This window comes from Poecilia latipinna, unplaced genomic scaffold (assembly GCF_001443285.1).
Source record: "Poecilia latipinna isolate Pla-1442-1.1 unplaced genomic scaffold, P_latipinna-1.0 Scaffold68, whole genome shotgun sequence".
In the NCBI taxonomy this organism is placed as follows: Eukaryota; Metazoa; Chordata; class Actinopteri; order Cyprinodontiformes; family Poeciliidae; genus Poecilia; species Poecilia latipinna.
This window is the reverse complement of record NW_015112684.1, coordinates 204,112-223,608: the sequence shown is the minus strand read 5'-3', so window position 1 is coordinate 223,608 and position 19,497 is coordinate 204,112. Positions and strand designations below refer to the sequence as shown.

Sequence of the window (19,497 nt, the reverse complement as noted above, 5' to 3'; positions counted from 1 at the left end):
ATATATATATATATATATATATATATATATATATATATATATATATATATATATATATATATATATATATATATATATATATATATATATATATAATCTTTCTACAAGATTCTCATCAGATATATTTGAACTATTAATCATTTCTGAAAAGTTGTCACTGTATTTAAGAATTTTGATTAGGTTAAAGAACCATTTTTTTTGCGGTTATAATTCCCTTACCTGCAAGTATGTCTCCAGGGCCATCCACATGCTCCAGCTGCTGAGCTTTTTGCCTCCTTTGATGTAATCCTGGAGTCGGTTATTTCTTTTTGCAGAAGTTAACGCTCCATGAGCCTGCAGTAACCAAAGTATGTAGCAGCATTTGTAAATACAGATAAAGTATTAAAACAAATATTTATTTAAATTCTGGTCACAAACTGAAGCTTGTTTCAAATTTGTGTGGACCACAATACATCTACCTGTTTTAGGCATTGTTTTCCTTTACCTTGTCCCGTTTGATCCCAAACACCACTTCATGCACGTACACTGACCACAGGTTGCATGTGCACTCTGTGGTGTGTGGAGGGAACTCCCAGCAGCCTCGCTGTTGGTTGTGTCCGAGCTCATGGATGGCACCCCAAATGCCTTTGGTCTTCACATGGTTAACATCCACCAACCCAGTTGCAGAACCCCTGTGTGCCATTATAGGATAACCTGCATGCATAAAACCTGAGCAAAAAAACAATAAAATCCTGGTAAAAGCATGGAGGACGACAGCACTGTTTGGGAGACTCATCAGGATAAAAAATTAAGTGTAAAAGATAAAAATATCAACCGTGAGAAATTTGAACGTCTGCCACAAAACGCTCTTTCCGTGGAAATTTGTGGGGTTTGGCAGCCAGGTCAGCGATGGCCTTCATGATGTCATTCCAGAGGATCGCCAACTTATCGGGGTGATCGAGACGTCTGACGACATCAGAGGGTACGGTGAGGATGATGTTGTCAAACTCCAACTCCGCCCAAGGTGAAGGGGCCGTACACAACAACGACCATTCAGCTTGAGTCGTAACACCTGAAAAGAAAATAACAAAAAGGTCCATTAAAACAAAGGGATGAAGTAACATACTGGCATTCAATTTAACAAAGTTGTCTCAGAAGAAGGAGCCGTTATTGATATCATATCCAAGTTGAGGAGCTTTCTACTTGCAAATCAGAAAAATACCGTCATTTTCCTTTTGCTTTGGTGCCATCTCATGTTAGCAGTAGGAGCTGATTTTGTATATCCGTTTTATGTGTTCAAACACCAAATGAACATTTGTGTTACAGCAGCAATATTGGGTATAAAACCTGGGGCTGCTTGACTTATGCCATTGTTCCCAGCTGAAATTCCAGCTGAGGGGAGCAATCTTATTGAATCACAACAGGGAACCTGGGAAATGTGACTGCTAAGTACAAAGAAACTCAGCAGAAACACATCAAATGCACTACCACATGGGGAGTGTAGTCTGGAACAGAAGACAATGACTGCCGATGATTAATAGGTTTTTGTTGTTGACCAGAAAAAGTTAAACAATAAGTTAAAAGGATATTTAGCTGCTTAGTGGCAAAACAGAAAAAGTCACAGTAGGGACTCTAACTTACCAAAATTGGATGAGATTTGTGAAAATAAATGGCTCTAGCAGAGTCAGCATGCAACTCCAATTATGTAGATTGGTAGCCATCTTTTTTTTTTTTTTTACATTACCACTGTGATACAACAATAATTTGCTACAGGTGTAATTTACAGGGAAACTGGGCTGAAAGCAGCATGCTTTAAAAACCTTGAGTGGGTTGCTGGTCTGCTAGGTCTAAAAGGTATAACCCGGAAGAAACGTTTCTCCTGAATTCATTTTGTTCACTGGACAATAGACTGTAAATCTTATTTTAAGAGCAAACTAAAACCTTTGCCATCACTACTTTTGTTTGGTAATTGATTTAAACCTCCAATGCCTGAGGTCAATGCTAAATCTGTAACTGGACACCTACTGACTAGAATAGTCTTTGGTTTAGGCATCCAATAGTTCTCACCACCACACTCACCTGATTTATAATACGGTGCAGGGACAGCCATCTGTACAAAAGCCTGTAACCCCTGTGCCTGTGTTTTGGGTGGGGCCACAAGGTAAATGAGTCCTCCCCACAGGTTCGACACCTGGATCATCTGAGAGTTGACAGGAAAGCGTACGTGGACACATGGAGCTCTCTTCAACTCCGCGGCATTCAGATGATCTGTTTGACAGCCTAACTGAATCTATGGGTATAATGAAGTACAAGTTAAAGCTTTGGGAGGATGCTTCATAGCTTCATTCAAGCCCCTTTCTTATTATAACATGAGCAAGGAATAATTGCAAGTACATGGGCAATAATGTCATATTAAACACTTCTGCGTTAATACAGCAACAGATTTTATGTAAAGTACCTGCCATCCTTTGTTGACGATATCTGCTGGTATGGCCACATATGTCTTCATACCAGGAGAAAGGTAGAGACCTGTGCTGATCCACTCCTCTCCTCCTGATAAACACGCACAAACAGAAAAAGTCAAAGTTACTAATATCCATTTTAGCGTTTATTAAGAAATTAAACTTACATGCACTTTTCATAGTTAAATCAAAAAAGGGTTTTCAAAAAACGAAAGACACAGCAAAGAAATTACCTCATTTGACCGTGTGCGTAAGCTAGCTTTGCAATGGATAGTTATATTGGGTGATGAATATATTGCACTGCAGTAATCAATACAAGATGGGATGAAAGAATGAACAAGCATCTCCATATCTGCTACCTCCTAACCTTCTGGTGTTTTACAGGCGGAACAAAAAAGGGTTTTGATTTTATGCAGGTATGCAGATTTTAAGTTGTCCGTATTCATAAGGACAACTTATGAATACGGACCCAAGGTTTCTTAAGATTGAACAAACTGCTAATAACAAGGGCCTGGGATTTATTTCTCTGTTTTATTAGAGTTTAGCTGGAGGAAGTTTCCTTTTATTGCCTCGACACAATTCGGTACCTCTGCTTGTACATCTGAAGTAAAGCTTATATCATATGCCTAGAAATTATATAACATATTGAAGGTGGTTATAGTACTACCCATTGGCAACATTTACAGGATAGTAACATGATTTTCAAATTACCTCTGGAAAGGGTCTCAGTGCATTAGATATGATGGTTTGTGTTGTGAATTTATTACAGTCCAAAAGGGGGTGCCACAAAACTCAGTGTTGGGTCTCCATCCATATATAATTTACTTTAACAATCTTGGTCTAACTTTGTCAGATGCAAAGTTGTATCATTTTGCTGCTGAGATAGTCAGTCACAGATGCAGGACAAGTGTTGGCCAAGCCAGTGATTCCCTGTAGAGAACTTCTGTTGCTTTGTTTTCTCAAAAACAAAGCTTATCAAATTCATATAATGAACTTGGGGAACTATCCATAAGGAATGTATACCAAAAAAAAAAAAAAAAACCAAAACACCACACCTTCTGTACTGACATCAATTTTGACCATGTGATTGTGGACAACTGGCAGCAGTGGATTGTCCCTGATGAGGTACGGCAGGAGGTCGTCTGGATTTGGGCAAACCTTGTAAACTTCTGCCCCAATGTTGAGCAGAAGGTGGTCTTTGGGGCTCTTGACTGGGCATGTTTCACTCACCTTGGTGATGGAAATAAGAAAAATAAGGCAATTTTGTTTGAAACCACTGGTATGTAGTGTAACAATATTCTTGAGTTGTTTAAAAAAATGCATTAAAAATTTGTTTGTTTCTCCTCACCTGTGGCATGCCTGACTTTTTTAAGATGTCTATAAGGGTTGCCACCACTTGAGAGTAGTGGCAGGAGTCATGAGCTTTCATGTGCAAGTAGGTGGAGCAGTCGCTGCCCAGCTTTTTGAGGAATTCCTCCTCGTCTTTACTGAGTTTTTCCTTCACAGTTACATGCTTTGCAAAGCGGTGCAAAAGATGCCGGAAATGGTAGGTGTCTTTGATGGCCTGACTGGGATCAGGAACCTTGTATGAACCTGCTTTAATAGTTGACTTCAACAGGCTCAATCCCATTTGGTTTAGGAATTTGTTCCCTGAAAGACACAGAATTAAAACATATTTGTCTTGAAACACAAAGGAGTGTTATGAAAAATCCTTCCTCGCAGCAGCTGTAAGGACTTTGGAATCATCACTGCTCCAAACAAACTCCATAGATGCTAACATTGATGACAGTTTTTTTTCAGTGCAGTTAAAATCCCTGCTTTTATTTGTAGTTTTTTTTTTCACTTTTTGTAAATAGTTTACTCTGTTTTGTACAAGCACATCGGTGTTTTTGCACTCAGTTGCACATGTCAATCTGGATATGTTAATACCTGTATAAGCTTGAAGTTTGCATTTCCAGGCTTTTGATAAAGTTTTACAGGATTGCTATTAAGGGTCAAATATGCAACATTTGCAAATCCACCAGAAATGCAGGCTTGACTCTTGTATTAATTTTTTCAAGTTTTTTACCTCCAAATTCTGTCATTGGGTTTTTTCCACCATGGCTCTGTGCCCAGTACCAGGCATGTCCTCCAATCAGAAGACCTCCTCCTTCTGCTACAAAGTTCTGGATCTCTTCCCAGTGGATTTTGGGGTTCGATGGAGACACAAACACACTCAGGTCTTTCTTGATGCCTGTTTTCTCCATTTTTAGACCTGAGTCGGTGGCTATCTTAATCCCATTTTTCAGTGCTACTCCAACAACGCCCCTTCGTCCTTCGTCCAGCCAGTGTAGGGCATTCTTCCAAAATGAAGCATTTGCCTGGGTGTTGAAAGAAACAACAACAACAAAAAAAGTTAACCTAGATGTTCTGATAAACCTTACAAAGTTTTAACACAACTTTCCCATTAACCTTACCTCAGCACTCAGAACTCCTTCATGTCCAGCAACGATGACCCGACCTTGGCCATAATAGGCTCCGGCCAAAAATGCCTGCCCACCATTTGCTACACCAATTGGAAATGCTAGCGGGCCATGGACCATAACCTCTGATGCTAGTGAACCATTTGGGATGGCGAGCTCTGAAACACCATCAAGTAAGAACTGCAAGTCGTCCTCAAAATCCTTCCCTACTCTGTATTTGAAAAGCAGAGTGTAAAGAAGAGTTATTAAAAATGAAAAACGGAATTGGAGCTGATATTTATGTCAGATTCAGAAAGGTGGGAGCAGAAAATCAGTTCAACACTAAACAAAGGGTTGACTCTGAATTTCTGTCAAAAACAATCCTATAGTATAGCATATAGGATGCTATTGGATCCTATATGCTATAGGATCCTACAGCATATTATATTACTATAATGATAGCAATATTCACTATCATTCGCAAATGATAGTGAATATTACAGTCTTAAAGTCAAAATGAAAGCAAAAAAGGAAATGTTATTCGGACCTTTTGTGCTAAAAACAAAGAAAAATTAAAAATAAATTAGAAGAAATGGAGTGCATGCTCACACTACAGCCATGTAGGAGGATGGGATCTGTGGGTAGACTGGGAGGTTTTCCTCCTCTGCTGGATTCTTAGAGAAGTAGATCCCTGCAACCCCAGACACCTTGTTTCCATCAAAGTGATGCAGTGTGTTCTCCTTAGGGTGATCTGCAGTCCAGCTCCACGCCTGGCCGGCTATCAGCACCCCTCCTCCAGCTTTCATGAAGGCCACCAAGTCTTTCGGGTCAGCACCAACGCTGTACGCATCCGTCACATACACACCGGTCTTCAGATTGCTATCAAAGCCCCCCACCACTTGTGCTTGGAAGGTAGACTTGCTGAGGTTGTCGCTGACCACCCTGACGCTGTTGTGCACAAATACAGAAGGGTCATTTGATCCATCACCCCGCAGCCAGATCAGGGCGTTCTCCACCAGAGCAGGAAAGGCAGTCAGGTAGCCTTCATGACCCAGAACAACAATCCTCCCAGCACCATACAGAGACGCAGCCATCAGGACCTGACCTTTGCTGTTCATGGCTAACGGAAAGGCATGGTCTCCGATCAGCAGCAGGTCACTGGGGACACAGGGGCCACAAAAGTCCAGCTCCTTCACTCCTTTCATGAGAGACAAGTAGGCTGCCTGATGGTTGACTTGGCTGGTTGAGTTAGACATGATGTAATCTAGTTATATTTGATCAGTGAAGAAAATTAAGGATAGTCTCCAGCAACGCCTTAAGTTCAATTTGTCAACATCCAGTTTAATAGCTCCAGTGCACTTTGGCTGACAGGCCTATAGGAAGAAACAAGAATGAAATACAAAACAATACTGATGAAAATTGTGACAGTTGAGTTAAAACACAAGAACGTATACCCGCAAAGATAAAATATGAAATATCTGTTCAATAGTTTGCTTCACAATATGCATACCTGAAAGTTCCTGCTTCGGTAGTGTGCTTCTCCTATTGTCAACACATACACTAATACAAATGAAAGCTGAGCAGGGAGGGATTATCAGTCAAAATATAATAAAAAGAGGAGGAACTGCATAGATAAGCTGGATGGAAAAAAACAGTGTGTCAACAGTCTAAGTGTGTGACTAGTCCTGTGTCACTCGATCCTGACATCAAGTAAAACCTGTTTATCGTGTGAGTCTTCATTTATTTGAGGCTATAATACAAAAACCTTAGCATGTCAAGAAACACACACTGCCCATGAGGTTTTTACTTCGTTATTTTGTTTGTTTGCTTTTTCAAAAACATTTTAGTTTTTAACAAACTGTACCACTGTCATTTGGAAAAATGCAACGGATGTCATAAAAAACACAAACCAACCAAGGCATTTAGTAGTTTTATTTAATTTCATTTAGCTTTATTTTATTTATTTATTTTTGCTTTTTCATAAAAGGTAGTTTTTCATCTGACAAGATGGGAGGGGAAAAAAAGACACATTGAACAGTTTCAAACTCTTTTAAACGCGTTTTACCGCATAAAATGAACACATTTTACAATGTACAAGACTATGACTCCAAACGTACAATTGTAACACGAATCAAATATGAATGCAAACAGTTAAATAGTAATAAAACTTATTTTCCATGTTGCGTACAACTTGTCAGTCATTGCGGAACACTAAAACATAAAGCATGTTTCTGCACGAGCATAATTTGCAGACGCACCTCCTGCAAAAATAGCTTGCAACTAAACAAATCACAATTTTTGCAGATTTTAAACGGGGAACATTTTTTTCAGTTTAATTTTCTTAGCCGCAACACACCTTTAAAGTAGACCCAGAAACGCCACCGAAACAGGGCGTAAAAGAACGTCCTATGTTTGCCTTCCTTGTTGCTCTAAATAGTTAGTAAAAGTAGCTGGAAGTGGCTCCACAGATGTCGTGTACGCTGGTTGGACCCTCTGGGATCCGGGTTCCACTGGAGGACGGACGGGCTGTGATTCTGGGCCGGGGTCCGGACACTGGGGTGGCCGACAAGAAATGCTCCAGGCACCAGGGTGAGGCAGAGAGACACTCAATAACAATGCACTGTTGGCCGTAATGTCAGCTTATATCAGTTTTATCATGAATGTTGATATGCTCACTTATCAGGAGTATACATAAAAGAGAGAAAATGTCCACCCAAGTATAATATGATAACAAAATAAAATGTCATCTTTTCAGTGTATTTTGTTTTTGTCTTTCATGATAGTTACTGGAGGGAATCAGTATCACTTGTCTAATGGGTGAAATGGATCCTGTTAGTACCGGTAGTTTGGGGATTTCTTTGGTATTTTAAAGATCCACGTTATCTTCAAATAAAATTAAAGTGAATGTCCGTGCTTAGATCTGAAAAACAGCCTAAATCAAAGGAGATTTATTTGGAAATATGTCTGGAAATTTATGAAATTTTAAAATGTAAAGATTATCTGATGCTTATTGTGAGATTAAAAGTGATGTTATTTCAAACTTGTATTGTCAAATAGGGTAAATATAATTATTTTTAGATTGATCTTGGTGCAGTAAGGTTAAAACATGGGTCTAGGCTCCTGCTGTCTGCATTGAATGGGAATAAACTGCCCAGAATTACGAAAAACATGCTCCGTGCAGCACAAAAATAATTTCTTATAAACCAGTCAACATTTGACCTGAAATTTTCCAGTCGTCTGGCAAAATATGTTTTTATTCTGCCTTAGCAACATCCCTGTATTAACTGTTAAATATGAATCTGTGCATACACGATTGCATTATGTCTGCAGAGTTTTAAATCGGTGTTACTACTTAGATATTAAACTTGAGAGAAACAGCCAAATCATTTCATGAACGATTGTTTTCCTCTAGTTTCTGTTAAACCTACAAATAAGCAATGTTTTTTTTTAAAATATTGATAGCTTAAAAATAACATTCTCCTATCTTTCATGTGTGTTTTACATTAATATCTGCACTCTCTGTGACTCATTGCACCTAAGTTTGAGTAAGCCACACACATATTAAATCGCCTCCTCTGTGATCATGTGCCATATCCATTTTAACAGCCCTTGTGTTTGTTTCAGTGAAGGCGGTGGCTTGTTATGCAGAGCAGGATGTGGTTGTTACTCAGGTATGGGAACACACCCACCCAGAGAGGTATCATAATGATCTACAACTAAAGCATCACTGCCAGGTTATGCAACATTAACACATCAAGTTAGTTATTTTATTTCATGAGAAAAGCTGAGGTCAGCACATTTTTCTCTTTCCCTTTACACACACCCTTTTTATCTTGGGCAACACTTCGTCATTAAACGAAGTGTTGCCCTGGAGATTCTCCAGTCCAATGTCCACATGTGATGTATTGTTGCAGCTTGGGCCAAATCCCAGTTTCCTAAATGGTGAGAAGCTGGGTCGGGGTCAGTCAGGTAAACTTACCCACGGAGGCACCCTGTACCTGGTCAACCAGAGCCACCCGTTTACACTGGACGTCTCTCTGAGCTCCAACGGAACAGCTTGCAATATGCCACGGAGGAACCTGAAAGCCTCAGATAAGACTAAAGGAGGTAGAAACAGGAAGGAGGCTGAATCCAGTCCGACTCCAAAACGCAGTATTAAGGACTTCTTTTCCGTCTCTCCCTCTAAGGTAAAACATCATCCGTTTCTCATGCATCTTATACATTTTTGATGCACCACAAATAAATGCACATGATTGTGAGAGTGATTGTATGTATATATTTTTTTTGTTCAGGCTTCTAAAAGGCAGCTGAACACAGAGAGGGACCAGTCGGAGGTGAAGCGACAGAAATTAGATGAGCAGGATGAGGAGGAGAGACTCGCTGAGGAAAAGCTAAAGCAGCTGCAGGAGTTTGCAGAAAAGAAGATGACAGAGGAGAATAAAGACACCCATTCTTCCCCGTCGTCATCTCCAGCAAAGGCGTGCATGAAGAGCAGCTGGCAGCAGACAGGAAACCTCTTGTTTTACATCGCTGCAGGAGTGAAAGCGAGCGACAAGGTGGGGAACGGTTCCTTTTTGGAACGAAACACAAGATTTACTGGTATGTTTGTGCTATGTACTACTAAACTTGGTTTATATACTTGTTCTCTGCTTTCAGATTGCTGGGTTTGATATTGATGGATGCATTATCACCACCAAATCTGGAAAAGTATTTCCCACCGCACCTGATGACTGGAAGTATGTTCATTCTCCTCCATGTGTTCTTTGATAATTGTTGATCTTTTATTTCCATCTTTTGGCCTTGTGATGGGGGGGGGGTGAACCTGAGTACGTTCTATCTCACAACTCATTAAATGATGACTTGTAAAAAGTATCAGCCTCGCCAGCAGTGACATTGTGTTGGTGTATCACTAAACGGTTAAATAAACTTTGTGTTTGTAACGTGAACAATGTTCAAGAGTTCAAAAACTGTATGCACTTTAACAGATGTAGATTATTTAACTCTCATTATGTGAATTTCCTAGGATTCTGTACCCGGAGATTCAGCCCAGGCTGGCCAGCTTGCTCAAAAAAGGCTATAAGGTGCGAAGCACTAAAACGTCTGCACTGGTGGACTTTAGAAGAATAAACCTAGTGGAGTGCTGCTGGATTTTACATGCTTGTGTAACGTGTTGCAGGTTGTTTTCTTCACCAACCAGCTGGGGATCGCTAGGGGCAAACTGATACCAGAGGTGTTCAAGTCTAAAGTGGAGGACATCCTCACCACACTGCAGCTGCCTGTGCAGGTTGGTCCCAGGTTCTCGTAACAGATTCCTTCAGCATCAAGCAGCGACTGATCTCCCGTTCCACGCTTTCAGGTGTTTGTCGCCAGCGGCCCTGGTGTCTACAGGAAACCCGTGATGGGAATGTGGAATCACCTGTGTGAGAAAGTGAGTACACACCTGATACATAGCAGCTTCACCACCAGAAACCAAACAAAGAATCAATAAAAATAAATTTTATTGCATGGCGTCTCTGGTGTGTCTCCTGCCCAGGCGAATGACGGGCTGGCTGTCGACAAGACCCAGAGTTTTTATGTCGGAGGTAAGTCAGAGCTCAGGTGTGTGGCTTTGATGTCGATGTGATAAATATTCTCTTTTCTGTTTCTGTTTGATGTCAAACACAGAAGCCTCCATTGCTTAACCAAATCATGTGTCAGTTGAATCTGTAGCAGTCTATAACACTTGGGTTGACAAATTCATACGACATCCTGACCGTCTCCCTGTGTCTAGATGCTGCAGGAAGGCCGGAGAACTGGGCTCCGGGCAAGAAGAAGAAGGATTTCTCCTGCAGTGACAGATTGGTAAGAGCTCCAAAGTCCCTACTTCTGCTTTCTTGTCCTTCCTTTCATCCCATCTTTTCTCCTCTCCTTCGTTCCTTCCCCCCTTTTTCTCTCCACTCTTCCATGTTTCCTTTTTGTGTCCTTCTCTCATGTTTGTCTCTGGTTTTTGGAGGTTCCATGTTGAAAGCTCAGTGTAGAAATATCTGCTCTAAATTTTTTATTTTATTTTTTTCTGCTTGATTTTAGAAGGTTAAATCTAGAAAATTTATTTGGGAATTTTTCTATTGAAAATATGTGGGAACCTCATCCTCCTCCTGTCACTTCCTGTCTCCACCAAGTCGTTAACATCATGTTTGATCTCAGTGAATAGATTAGTGGAGCTCAAAGCTGTTTTTTCTTTCTGTTGTTGCAGTTTGCGCTGAACATTGGGCTTAAGTTCTACACACCAGAAGAATACTTTTTAGGATGGAAGAGCGCCCCCTACAGCCTGCCTGACTTTGACCCTGTGAGTACAGCTTAGATCTGAATCCTCTTTTTGGTGTCACAGATGTTTTCCTGACTCATCGCGGCTGAGTCATTCCTTCTATTGGGCTTTATTCTGGCTCAGCATAAAACCAATCAGGGAACCTGTTGAGCCCTAATTATGGGGAATGATCAATACGTTTGACAAAAATCTTATTAAAGTCCAAGGTTGACAATCCTCTGGTGTGTAGATATATAATTTAATCTGTGTGCGTCTTAATCGTTGTCTTTCATTCTGAATTAGCGGAAGCTCGACTCCAGCTGCAGACTGTTCGACCCGCCGTCCGCCTCGCTCACCTGCACCAACACAGAAGTTATTGTTGCCGTGGGTTACCCTGCAGGTACCGTCTGTAGGGGTATGTCACCTTTCTGGTCTGTCCGTCCGCCAACACCCTGATATTCTTTTTTTGTCTTTTCTTTCCAGCTGGTAAATCCACCTTCTTCCACACCCACGTTGTTCCGAAGGGCTACGTCTACGTCAACAGGGCGAGTAGATCCTGAGTATTTCAGCTCAGCTAACTGAACGAGTCTCATTGTTTTGGTTTTCAGTTCAGTAAAGCTTCTTTCCACTCCCGTCCGCAACAGGACACGCTCGGCTCCTGGCAGAACTGCGTGTCGGCTTGCGAGCGCGCTCTGAAGGAGGGCCGCAGCGTCGCCGTGGACAACACCAACCCAGACCCAGAGTCTCGCAAACGGTAGCTCCGTTGCAGCACCTCCCATGTGTTTTCTCTCTGTTTGTTTGGATGGGTGTGTCATTTTTATGTTTCAGTTTGATGATCGCGATCCACTTCACTGGATCCACCTTTATGTAAACTGCCTGCAGGAGAATCATGTCACAAATGCAAATGATTTAACACAGATTAGTTAATGTTTGCGTTGGAGGAGTGTTTGCTCTGCAATCTAATTCAAGTCACTTTTCTCATGATTGATGCTTTCAGGTGTTAATTATTATTCAGTAATATTCTCTGCAGTCTGCATTAAAACATTAAAGGTGGCCTGTTATGATTCCTTGACAAGGTTAGGATAGGTCTATGTGCGACACAAAACACGTTCATTCTATTTGTTGTACACAATCAGTCTTATATTATGAGAATTTAGTCTGGTTAGTTTTGCTTATTTTTGAGCTCTCAGGGCCTCTTGTCACCTTAAATCCAAATAATCTGCTGCAGGCCACGCCCCCCCAAATTCAACGTTTACACTCTCATGTGAAAATGACTTCAAACAGATTCACAATTATACAACTGCACATCTTTAAAAAACAGAAGTAGAGCCTCCTGCACAACCAGTAAGAATGCAGCAAGTGGTTCCTGGATGGTAGGTCAACAACAAAACGCAGCCGTTGTATCACGTGACCAAATGTGCTGGAGCTTCGCTTGGGTTGCTAGGTGATGGGCTGGGATGTACTGGGGTTGCTAGGTAATACCAGAAACCATTAACTTACCGCCAAAAAACAAATGGAAGAACAAAACATGCAAAATGTGAATTTTTCATAATAGGTCCCCTTTGGCATATTTTTGTAGGAAAATGATTCTGATTTTGTGAAGTTTTTCCAACACCAGAATTGCACTGATAAACTGACCTGTGTGGGGGTTTCTGCAGATACTTGGACGTGGCCAAAGCAGCAGGAGTGTCCTGTCGTTGTTTCCTCTTCACTGCCACCTTGGAGCAAGCCAAGCACAATAACAGAGTATGACCAACATACTTTTTTTTTTTTAAACACATGGCTCAGTTTTGTCCTGGTTGTGAGGAACCTCGTCTGTTTTTGCTGTTGTCCTCAGTTCCGTGAGATGGCTCCATCCAACAGCAAACACGCTAAGGTCAACGACATGGTTTTCCACAGCTACAAGTGAGTGAAACTGGCCTGTGATGGCGGCCTCGGTCATATTGCTCAACTTTTTTCGAGAGTCAAAAGGCTCATGTGGACTGAAATTGGTATTTTGTTTGAAAATACTTGCTCAAATTGTGTCCTTTTTGCTAAATCCGTTTTATTTTTACATTTTTTGCGTACTTAAAACATTTTATTATGAATTAACTGATGTGATCTGTCTTTTGTTTCTGGGCAGGAAAAACTTTGTGGCTCCAAATGTCTCTGAGGGGTTCTCTGAGATCCTTCAAATCCACTTTGTTCCACACTTCAAGGACAGTCAGTCTGAAACTCTGTTCAGGCAGTTCTCCGAGGGCTGACCGGACTCAAGCAGCCGGTTCTGACAACGACGGATCACAGATGAGACCTCAGGAAAGACACTGGGATATTAGACCTGCAACTGATAAACAGTCTGCTTATTTAGCTCACATGCTAAGCTATTGAAGTGATTACTTTAGGCAGCAGAGATGTCAAGCAGATTAGCTCAGGTCATTTTATTGACATAATGTTGCAAGAAGCATTACATCATAACAGAGACACTTTTGTCTATATGTTGAGTCTAGAGATAAACTGGTAAAATGTAAGAACAGAAATAGATTTTTTTTTTTTTTTACTTCCATTGCTCCAAATTTTCACCGTTTCCACTGGACAATAAAACTTCCTACCTGAATAGTTTGATTAATTAAAATTAAAGAAAGTCTCAGGGTTTGAACAAACATCAACACTCAGAATACAGTTTACATTTTATTTTTCAAACTGTTGAATAAAATGTGTGTTTCCATTTAAGATTTTTATTCAACAGGTCTATCATCTTTCTAGAATGATCTGCATGATGTTGCAATCTACATTAAGTCAGGTATTCATTAGCATACAGTGGACTTGCTCTACTGTACGGTCCAGGATCTGCTCTCTGGCTCTTAAGGAAGAAACTGGATTTCCTTCCCCAGGTGCTGTTTCAGCCACGGCATCAACTTGAAGAGGTCGATGTGAAAGTCTCGGGCGTCAGGAAGGGTTCTGCTCCTGCTGCTCATTGGGATCTCACACACGTTTATGGTGCCCCAGCTCAGCACCCCCACCTACCGATGAAAACAGAAAATAGTTTGGTTCTGACCACACGACTCATGACGATCCGACTCTTCTCTTTTTCCCCGATTTAAAAGTTTTCAGACCTGAAAGAAGCGCTTCCTTTTCTGCAGGTACAGGGATCCGCCAGAGTCGCCTGTGACAGAGGTGCAGCTGTTATTTGTGTCCTATATTGATCTCTGTTGCTGTTTTTGAACTGGAAGATTCCAGACCTCTGCAGCTGATGCCATCCTGATATCCTGCAGTTCCTCCAGAGCAGAGGAAATTTTCAGTCACATATTCGTCTAGCGATACGTCTGTTGGTTCAGTTAGGGTCACCCTGGCCTTTTCCACACAGGCAGGCCTCTGCAGAGAGAGAAAACACAACAACACTTTATTTTACCAGGAGGATTTCTATCAGATTTATGATGACTGGCCTAGAAAACTCACCTGATTCTTTAGGTGGATATGAGTTTGTTTCCGTTCTTTGGTCTTGTGGATGAAGAAGGCAGGAGTCGCCGTGTGTGAAAGGAGTTCCTCCCCTGTTGAAACAGCTTTATGTTTATGAACAAATACGAGACACAGCTGTGCTCCCCCTTCAACTGTCTCATGCTACAACAAACCTCAGTGTTTTATTAGGATTTCCTGTGAGAAACCAACTAGTTGATCACTTTGAAGAAAAAAAAAAAAAAGCGTTTTTGAAATACAATGTTCCCAAAAGACTTTATATTATCAATTGAATTTAGGTCTGGAGCGCTTTAAAACAAACTAAGACATTTAATTTCAGCTCTGTGTGTTTAAGGTCGTCCTGGTGAAGGTGAACCACCACTCTAGTCTTCAGTCCTTTAACACAGGACTTCTCTCCAGTCAAATGTTATTTGTGCAGCACATTTCAGCAGCAAGGCAGTTCAAACGCTTCAGATCATAAAAAGCATAAAAATCAACAACTGCAGCATTACATTTTTCCAAGTGCCGTCATTACAAAAATTACTTACTGTGCTGCTCACAGGTGGAGTTGATTTTTTTCATGGCTCGAGAGGCCGCTATGGTACATGGCAAGCAGATGGGCCTGTTGGAAAAACATTTTATTTAAATAAATCTCCCATTAAACTACACCTGTATGCATTCATAATTAAACACCTGAAGAAGTTGTTCAATCAGACATGTGCTGACCTGCAGCCATTTACAGATTGCTTTACTGTCATCTGCCTCACCTGGCTTTCCAGGACAACGGGATTTTCTGTTTTGTCTCTACCAAAGCCACATCGTAGTCATAAAACTCTGAGACATTCCTCCCTTTCAGTTTGAGGGTGTTGAATTCGGGGTGGGTGATCACCCTGATGCCATCCACCAGTCCTCCATCTGGAAACCAAAGATACGGTTTACTATGTCCGCATAAAGGATTTGAGTTCAATATAATTATATATGTTCACCCTTTCCAGGATAACTTATGAATGAAAAATCAATCTATTTTTTTTTTTCCAGACATAGATATTTAATATAAATATGAACTTAATCTTGTGGAAAAAGTATGATATCCTTGCATGTATTCTTGCTTAAGCAAAGCTTTACTAAATTAATCTATAATGACTTAAAGATTAAAATAAACGTAATCTGTATGAGAACATTTATTTTTAAAAGACTAAATATTTGCCTTCATCTCCAAATTATTGACAATTTCAGCTTCTTACCATATTGTATTTTTAGCTCACTGGGGACTCTGCTTGTGCTCACTTTGCCAAAGCAGTGAGCAGCTGTCAGCACCCAGTTCTGGCTTACAATAGATCCCGTACAGTGTGTCCCTTCGTTCTACAGGGAGACAGAATTTGTTTAAGCTTACAGTTCACTTCAACCAGTTTCTTCTAACTGAGAGAGATTGCACTTGCCGATGAGAGGATGACGTGCCAAGGCCTGGTGTAGGCCGTGGCATGTTCGGTGACGTCTTCCTGAGCTATCCCGCACATTGTCACACTGCTGTCACCTGGCCAATGGAAAGCCAAGAATTTGGTTCCGTTTAGAGACAATCCGTGTTGAGTAATGTGTTTGGTTTCGCACTGACTGGCAGCTGCTACTCACTGATGATGCTGTTGAACACTTCTCCCAGTAAGCTGAAGTCTTTCAGAACAAAGAAATGCCTCTCGCCACTTTTCTTCGAGGCCAGAGAGTTCAACTCGTCTTTGTTCACTTGTTCCCCAACGCCGAACACATAGACATCTGGAAACATCGAACTCCCTTATTTTTATTATGTTTTATTTTTGCACTCATCATTTCCTGATGGTGTATCTTTCATTTCAAATTTGTCAATTCAAATTTTAAATCAAAAATACTTGTTGTGCATTCATATCAATCCATGTCATCCTACCCAGCAGTTTCTCGTGTGTCTGATCGTGTTGTGTGGTGCTGTAGCCCAGTAAGCTCCGGATCCTGACCAGAGCGGCCTCTGGCTTTTTCCCTGTGTTGGAGTAACCTGCAGGTAGAAAAATACAACAACAAAAAAAGAAGCATCACAATTTTTTGCAATATCTCTAATACAATATTTAATTCTTTTGAAAAGGGCTTGTCTTATCGCCATGGTAATACAGGTATTTTATCCCTTTAGCTTCCATGAAAATAAAACTTGCAAGGTGTCTTGAAGCAAACCAACACAGAGGACAAGCTTGTTTATAAAAGTAAACAAAATGACATCAAACTCAATCAGGTAAGGTCAAGTAAAGGACCATGGAATAAAATTTCATGATGAAGGCCTCAGCAACACTCATCATCGTCGGGGTGTGGTGTATGCGCATGTTTTTGTGTCCAAGGTCCAAGGTGTTTCGTACTTTGCTACACTTGTTCTAAAAAGCAGGAGAAACTGCTGATCTGCAGTTGCATTTGTGAGACTCCCGAGAGTTTTTTTTTTTTTTTTTACCATCGGTTTCAATGATGATGATGTTCTGGGTCTCATTAAAATGGTTCTTGTTTCTGTTTTCATTTAAGAAGCTGATTGTGTTCGCCACATTTTCCAGAGCAGAGTAAAGGTTGGTGCCTGTCTTACGGCCGTGACCTGCAGCAGAAAAAGAAACTGATCAGTTTAAAAACAAAACTCACTTGGTTGAATTCGTTAACTCACCAGCATACTGTGACATGTGATTTTTAATTATAAAGTTTGCAACAAGCCATGTCCTACTGTTGTAGTTGAAGTCCATCAGAGCCCATATGACCTCGTCAGAATCCCCGCTTATATCCGTTTCATGGATGTTGACAATGACTTTGGTTTCGCTGGCAAACGACAACACGTGGAAATTCAGCTGGACTTCGTAGCTGTCCAACTAAAAGGACAGAGGATGAGATTCAAAGAGCCTAGGATGTTATTGTAACTTTAACCCTGACCGTGTCTCATACAAACCTTTCTGATCAGAGCAATGGTTGCATTCCTGGCCAACTCAAATTTTTCCTTCTTGATGCTTCCCGATGTGTCCAGCAAAATGTAGATGTTCATACGACTGACTTCACCCACAAGAAAGCTCCGGCCAAATGTTCTGCTAACATCTTTTTACACACAAACACACGATTGATATTTTTTATTCCATTTGAACATATTTTTTATTTTTTTACATAAAAACATCTTAATGTTCATTAAAAAAATAATAATAATAAATAAAAAATTAACAACTTTTCTTTTTGGAATCCGGAGAGAGAACATCCATCACACCGGCGAGAGATCCCGCCATGGCTTCAGCCACGGAGCTGGGCGTGTCAAAAGTTTGAGGAGCTGCAATAAAGCACAAAAGTACCGAATGGAGGGAAAAGCTGGATACTCTGTTGCTGGTAGAGTTATAATGTTTGAGTTTAGTGTGTGAGCTCTTTCTAATGAGAAATAATAAAAGTCATCACCTTGGCACCTTGGCGATGAGCCGCTCCACTCCTCGTTCTCCAGGCAAACCCTTTCAGCCGACCCAAGCAGATGCATTCCAGCCTGACATCGGTAAGTCACTTTGTCTTCTATCTGGAAACGATCACCTGACCTCTTGGCCCCCGGGGGGATCCCTGGGTCGTTACATTCACTGGCTGCAAAAACTATAAGCGTACTATAATGACTTATTCTGAGGCTGCACAAAATTTATGTCCGTGTTGTTTAAAATAAAATGTTCAAAATATATTTTATTCTTTACAAACTATATAAATAAACCTCTTAAGGATTTTCATATGTCAGATTATAATCACAAATTTTAATTTTGTGGGGATTTCATGTGATGGATGAAGTTTCGTAGAAGTTAAAAGCAGTTATAGAACGATATCTAAACTTTGAAAATCTCTGTTTTCTGAACAAGCCATCATCTGAAAATGGAAAGCATAAAGCCCAAATCCAAACCTACCAACACATCGCCGCTTTCCACCTACAGCGTAGTAGTGCAGTGAGCAATCTTTGCATTGTTTCCTCACCATGATTGCGACAGATTGGAGTTGTGCCGGTCCATTCTCCAGACAGCGTGCAGTTTCTTTGTTCTGACCCGTGTAAGGAGAAACCGCTATGGCAGGAAAAGCTCTGCGTCATTCCAACTGGGAACCACTGATCCCTGGGCCAAAAGTCACCATTGTCCAGCTGCAGCTGACCCGGACACATCATGTCTGTGTGCGACAGGGAGACAGAATGGTGTTCAGTGGACGGGGGAGGAAGGAGGCGGAGGTCCTTGAAAATAAAAACGTTACCTTTGCAAGTGGGTCGGGACACAAGCCTGCCACTGGGCAGTCTCATTGGTGACCATTCTCCATCAGCACCACAGATCCTGTCGCTGACCGGGTGTGGGAATTTCCCTGGATCGCAGTGATAGGTCATCACACTACCCTCCATCCCTCCCTGGGGAGGAAATACATTATTTCTTCAAGGTTAAAGGTAAAAGAATAAAAAAATTAAAAAGCATTTAATTGAAAAGAAGCCCACATTTATTATTTTTCATGTTTCTTGCTCCTTTCGCCAATAATTAATGTTAGTGTTGGAGATGAAGATATTTCACTCTACATGCTTCTTCTTTTGACTGTACTCATTCTTCTTAGTACTCTTTAAATTAATTTCTTTAATTTCTTGTTGTTGTTTTTTTACTTCTTTCATCAGTGTGACAGTGTGATAATTACTTTTTGAGAAAACACAAATCATTCCATCTGCAGGTGCAATTAAATACATTAGATTATCATTGAAAGGTGAATTTATTTCAGCAAACTGATTCAAAGTGAAACTCATTCACTATAGCATCCAAACAGAGTGATAACTCTTATTCATTTCATCGCAATAATTTAGACCAGGGGTGTCAAACTCAATTTCACCGAGGACCACTTCAGCATATTGCCCCCCCTCAACGGGCCACATTGA

At 40.8% G+C, this 19,497-nt stretch overlaps 3 protein-coding genes across 3 annotated transcripts in view; 1 reads left to right on the top strand and 2 right to left on the bottom strand.

Moving 5' to 3' along the window:
- Positions 1-6,235, bottom strand: part of LOC106965118 (TRPM8 channel-associated factor homolog) — a 21,413-nt gene extending 15,178 nt beyond the window's left edge. Inside the window, exons 1-10 of the mRNA XM_015061062.1 lie at positions 5,492-6,235; positions 4,898-5,114; positions 4,510-4,801; positions 3,790-4,091; positions 3,497-3,671; positions 2,438-2,532; positions 2,059-2,269; positions 815-1,051; positions 485-708; positions 220-333 (exon numbers count right to left, since the gene is read on the bottom strand). Coding sequence (XP_014916548.1) covers positions 220-333; positions 485-708; positions 815-1,051; positions 2,059-2,269; positions 2,438-2,532; positions 3,497-3,671; positions 3,790-4,091; positions 4,510-4,801; positions 4,898-5,114; positions 5,492-6,138 — 2,514 coding nt within the window. The 5' untranslated portion in view covers positions 6,139-6,235. The remainder of the gene's footprint in view (positions 1-219; positions 334-484; positions 709-814; positions 1,052-2,058; positions 2,270-2,437; positions 2,533-3,496; positions 3,672-3,789; positions 4,092-4,509; positions 4,802-4,897; positions 5,115-5,491) is intronic.
- An 882-nt stretch (positions 6,236-7,117) lies between these two features.
- pnkp (polynucleotide kinase 3'-phosphatase) lies at positions 7,118-13,758 on the top strand. The gene is made up of 17 exons (XM_015061017.1): positions 7,118-7,471; positions 8,507-8,553; positions 8,797-9,069; positions 9,175-9,438; positions 9,539-9,618; positions 9,906-9,963; positions 10,059-10,166; positions 10,239-10,310; positions 10,416-10,464; positions 10,653-10,723; positions 11,115-11,207; positions 11,469-11,565; positions 11,649-11,710; positions 11,810-11,919; positions 12,824-12,911; positions 13,003-13,070; positions 13,288-13,758. Exons 1-17 carry the CDS (start codon positions 7,351-7,353, stop codon positions 13,406-13,408), a joined length of 1,782 nt encoding a protein of 593 aa, XP_014916503.1. The 5' UTR covers positions 7,118-7,350; the 3' UTR covers positions 13,409-13,758.
- Positions 13,759-13,819: 61 nt separating this feature from the next.
- Positions 13,820-19,497, bottom strand: part of LOC106965101 (complement C2) — a 12,573-nt gene continuing 6,895 nt past the window's right edge. The window contains exons 3-19 of the mRNA XM_015061004.1: positions 18,840-18,987; positions 18,573-18,758; positions 18,024-18,206; positions 17,803-17,901; positions 17,536-17,678; positions 17,317-17,458; positions 17,059-17,193; positions 16,513-16,617; positions 16,227-16,364; positions 16,037-16,131; positions 15,842-15,959; positions 15,365-15,512; positions 15,146-15,219; positions 14,601-14,692; positions 14,384-14,516; positions 14,258-14,307; positions 13,820-14,164 (exon numbers count right to left, since the gene is read on the bottom strand). Of these exons, the coding sequence (XP_014916490.1) occupies positions 14,006-14,164; positions 14,258-14,307; positions 14,384-14,516; positions 14,601-14,692; positions 15,146-15,219; positions 15,365-15,512; positions 15,842-15,959; positions 16,037-16,131; positions 16,227-16,364; positions 16,513-16,617; positions 17,059-17,193; positions 17,317-17,458; positions 17,536-17,678; positions 17,803-17,901; positions 18,024-18,206; positions 18,573-18,758; positions 18,840-18,987 (2,148 nt within the window). The 3' untranslated portion in view covers positions 13,820-14,005. The remainder of the gene's footprint in view (positions 14,165-14,257; positions 14,308-14,383; positions 14,517-14,600; positions 14,693-15,145; positions 15,220-15,364; positions 15,513-15,841; positions 15,960-16,036; positions 16,132-16,226; positions 16,365-16,512; positions 16,618-17,058; positions 17,194-17,316; positions 17,459-17,535; positions 17,679-17,802; positions 17,902-18,023; positions 18,207-18,572; positions 18,759-18,839; positions 18,988-19,497) is intronic.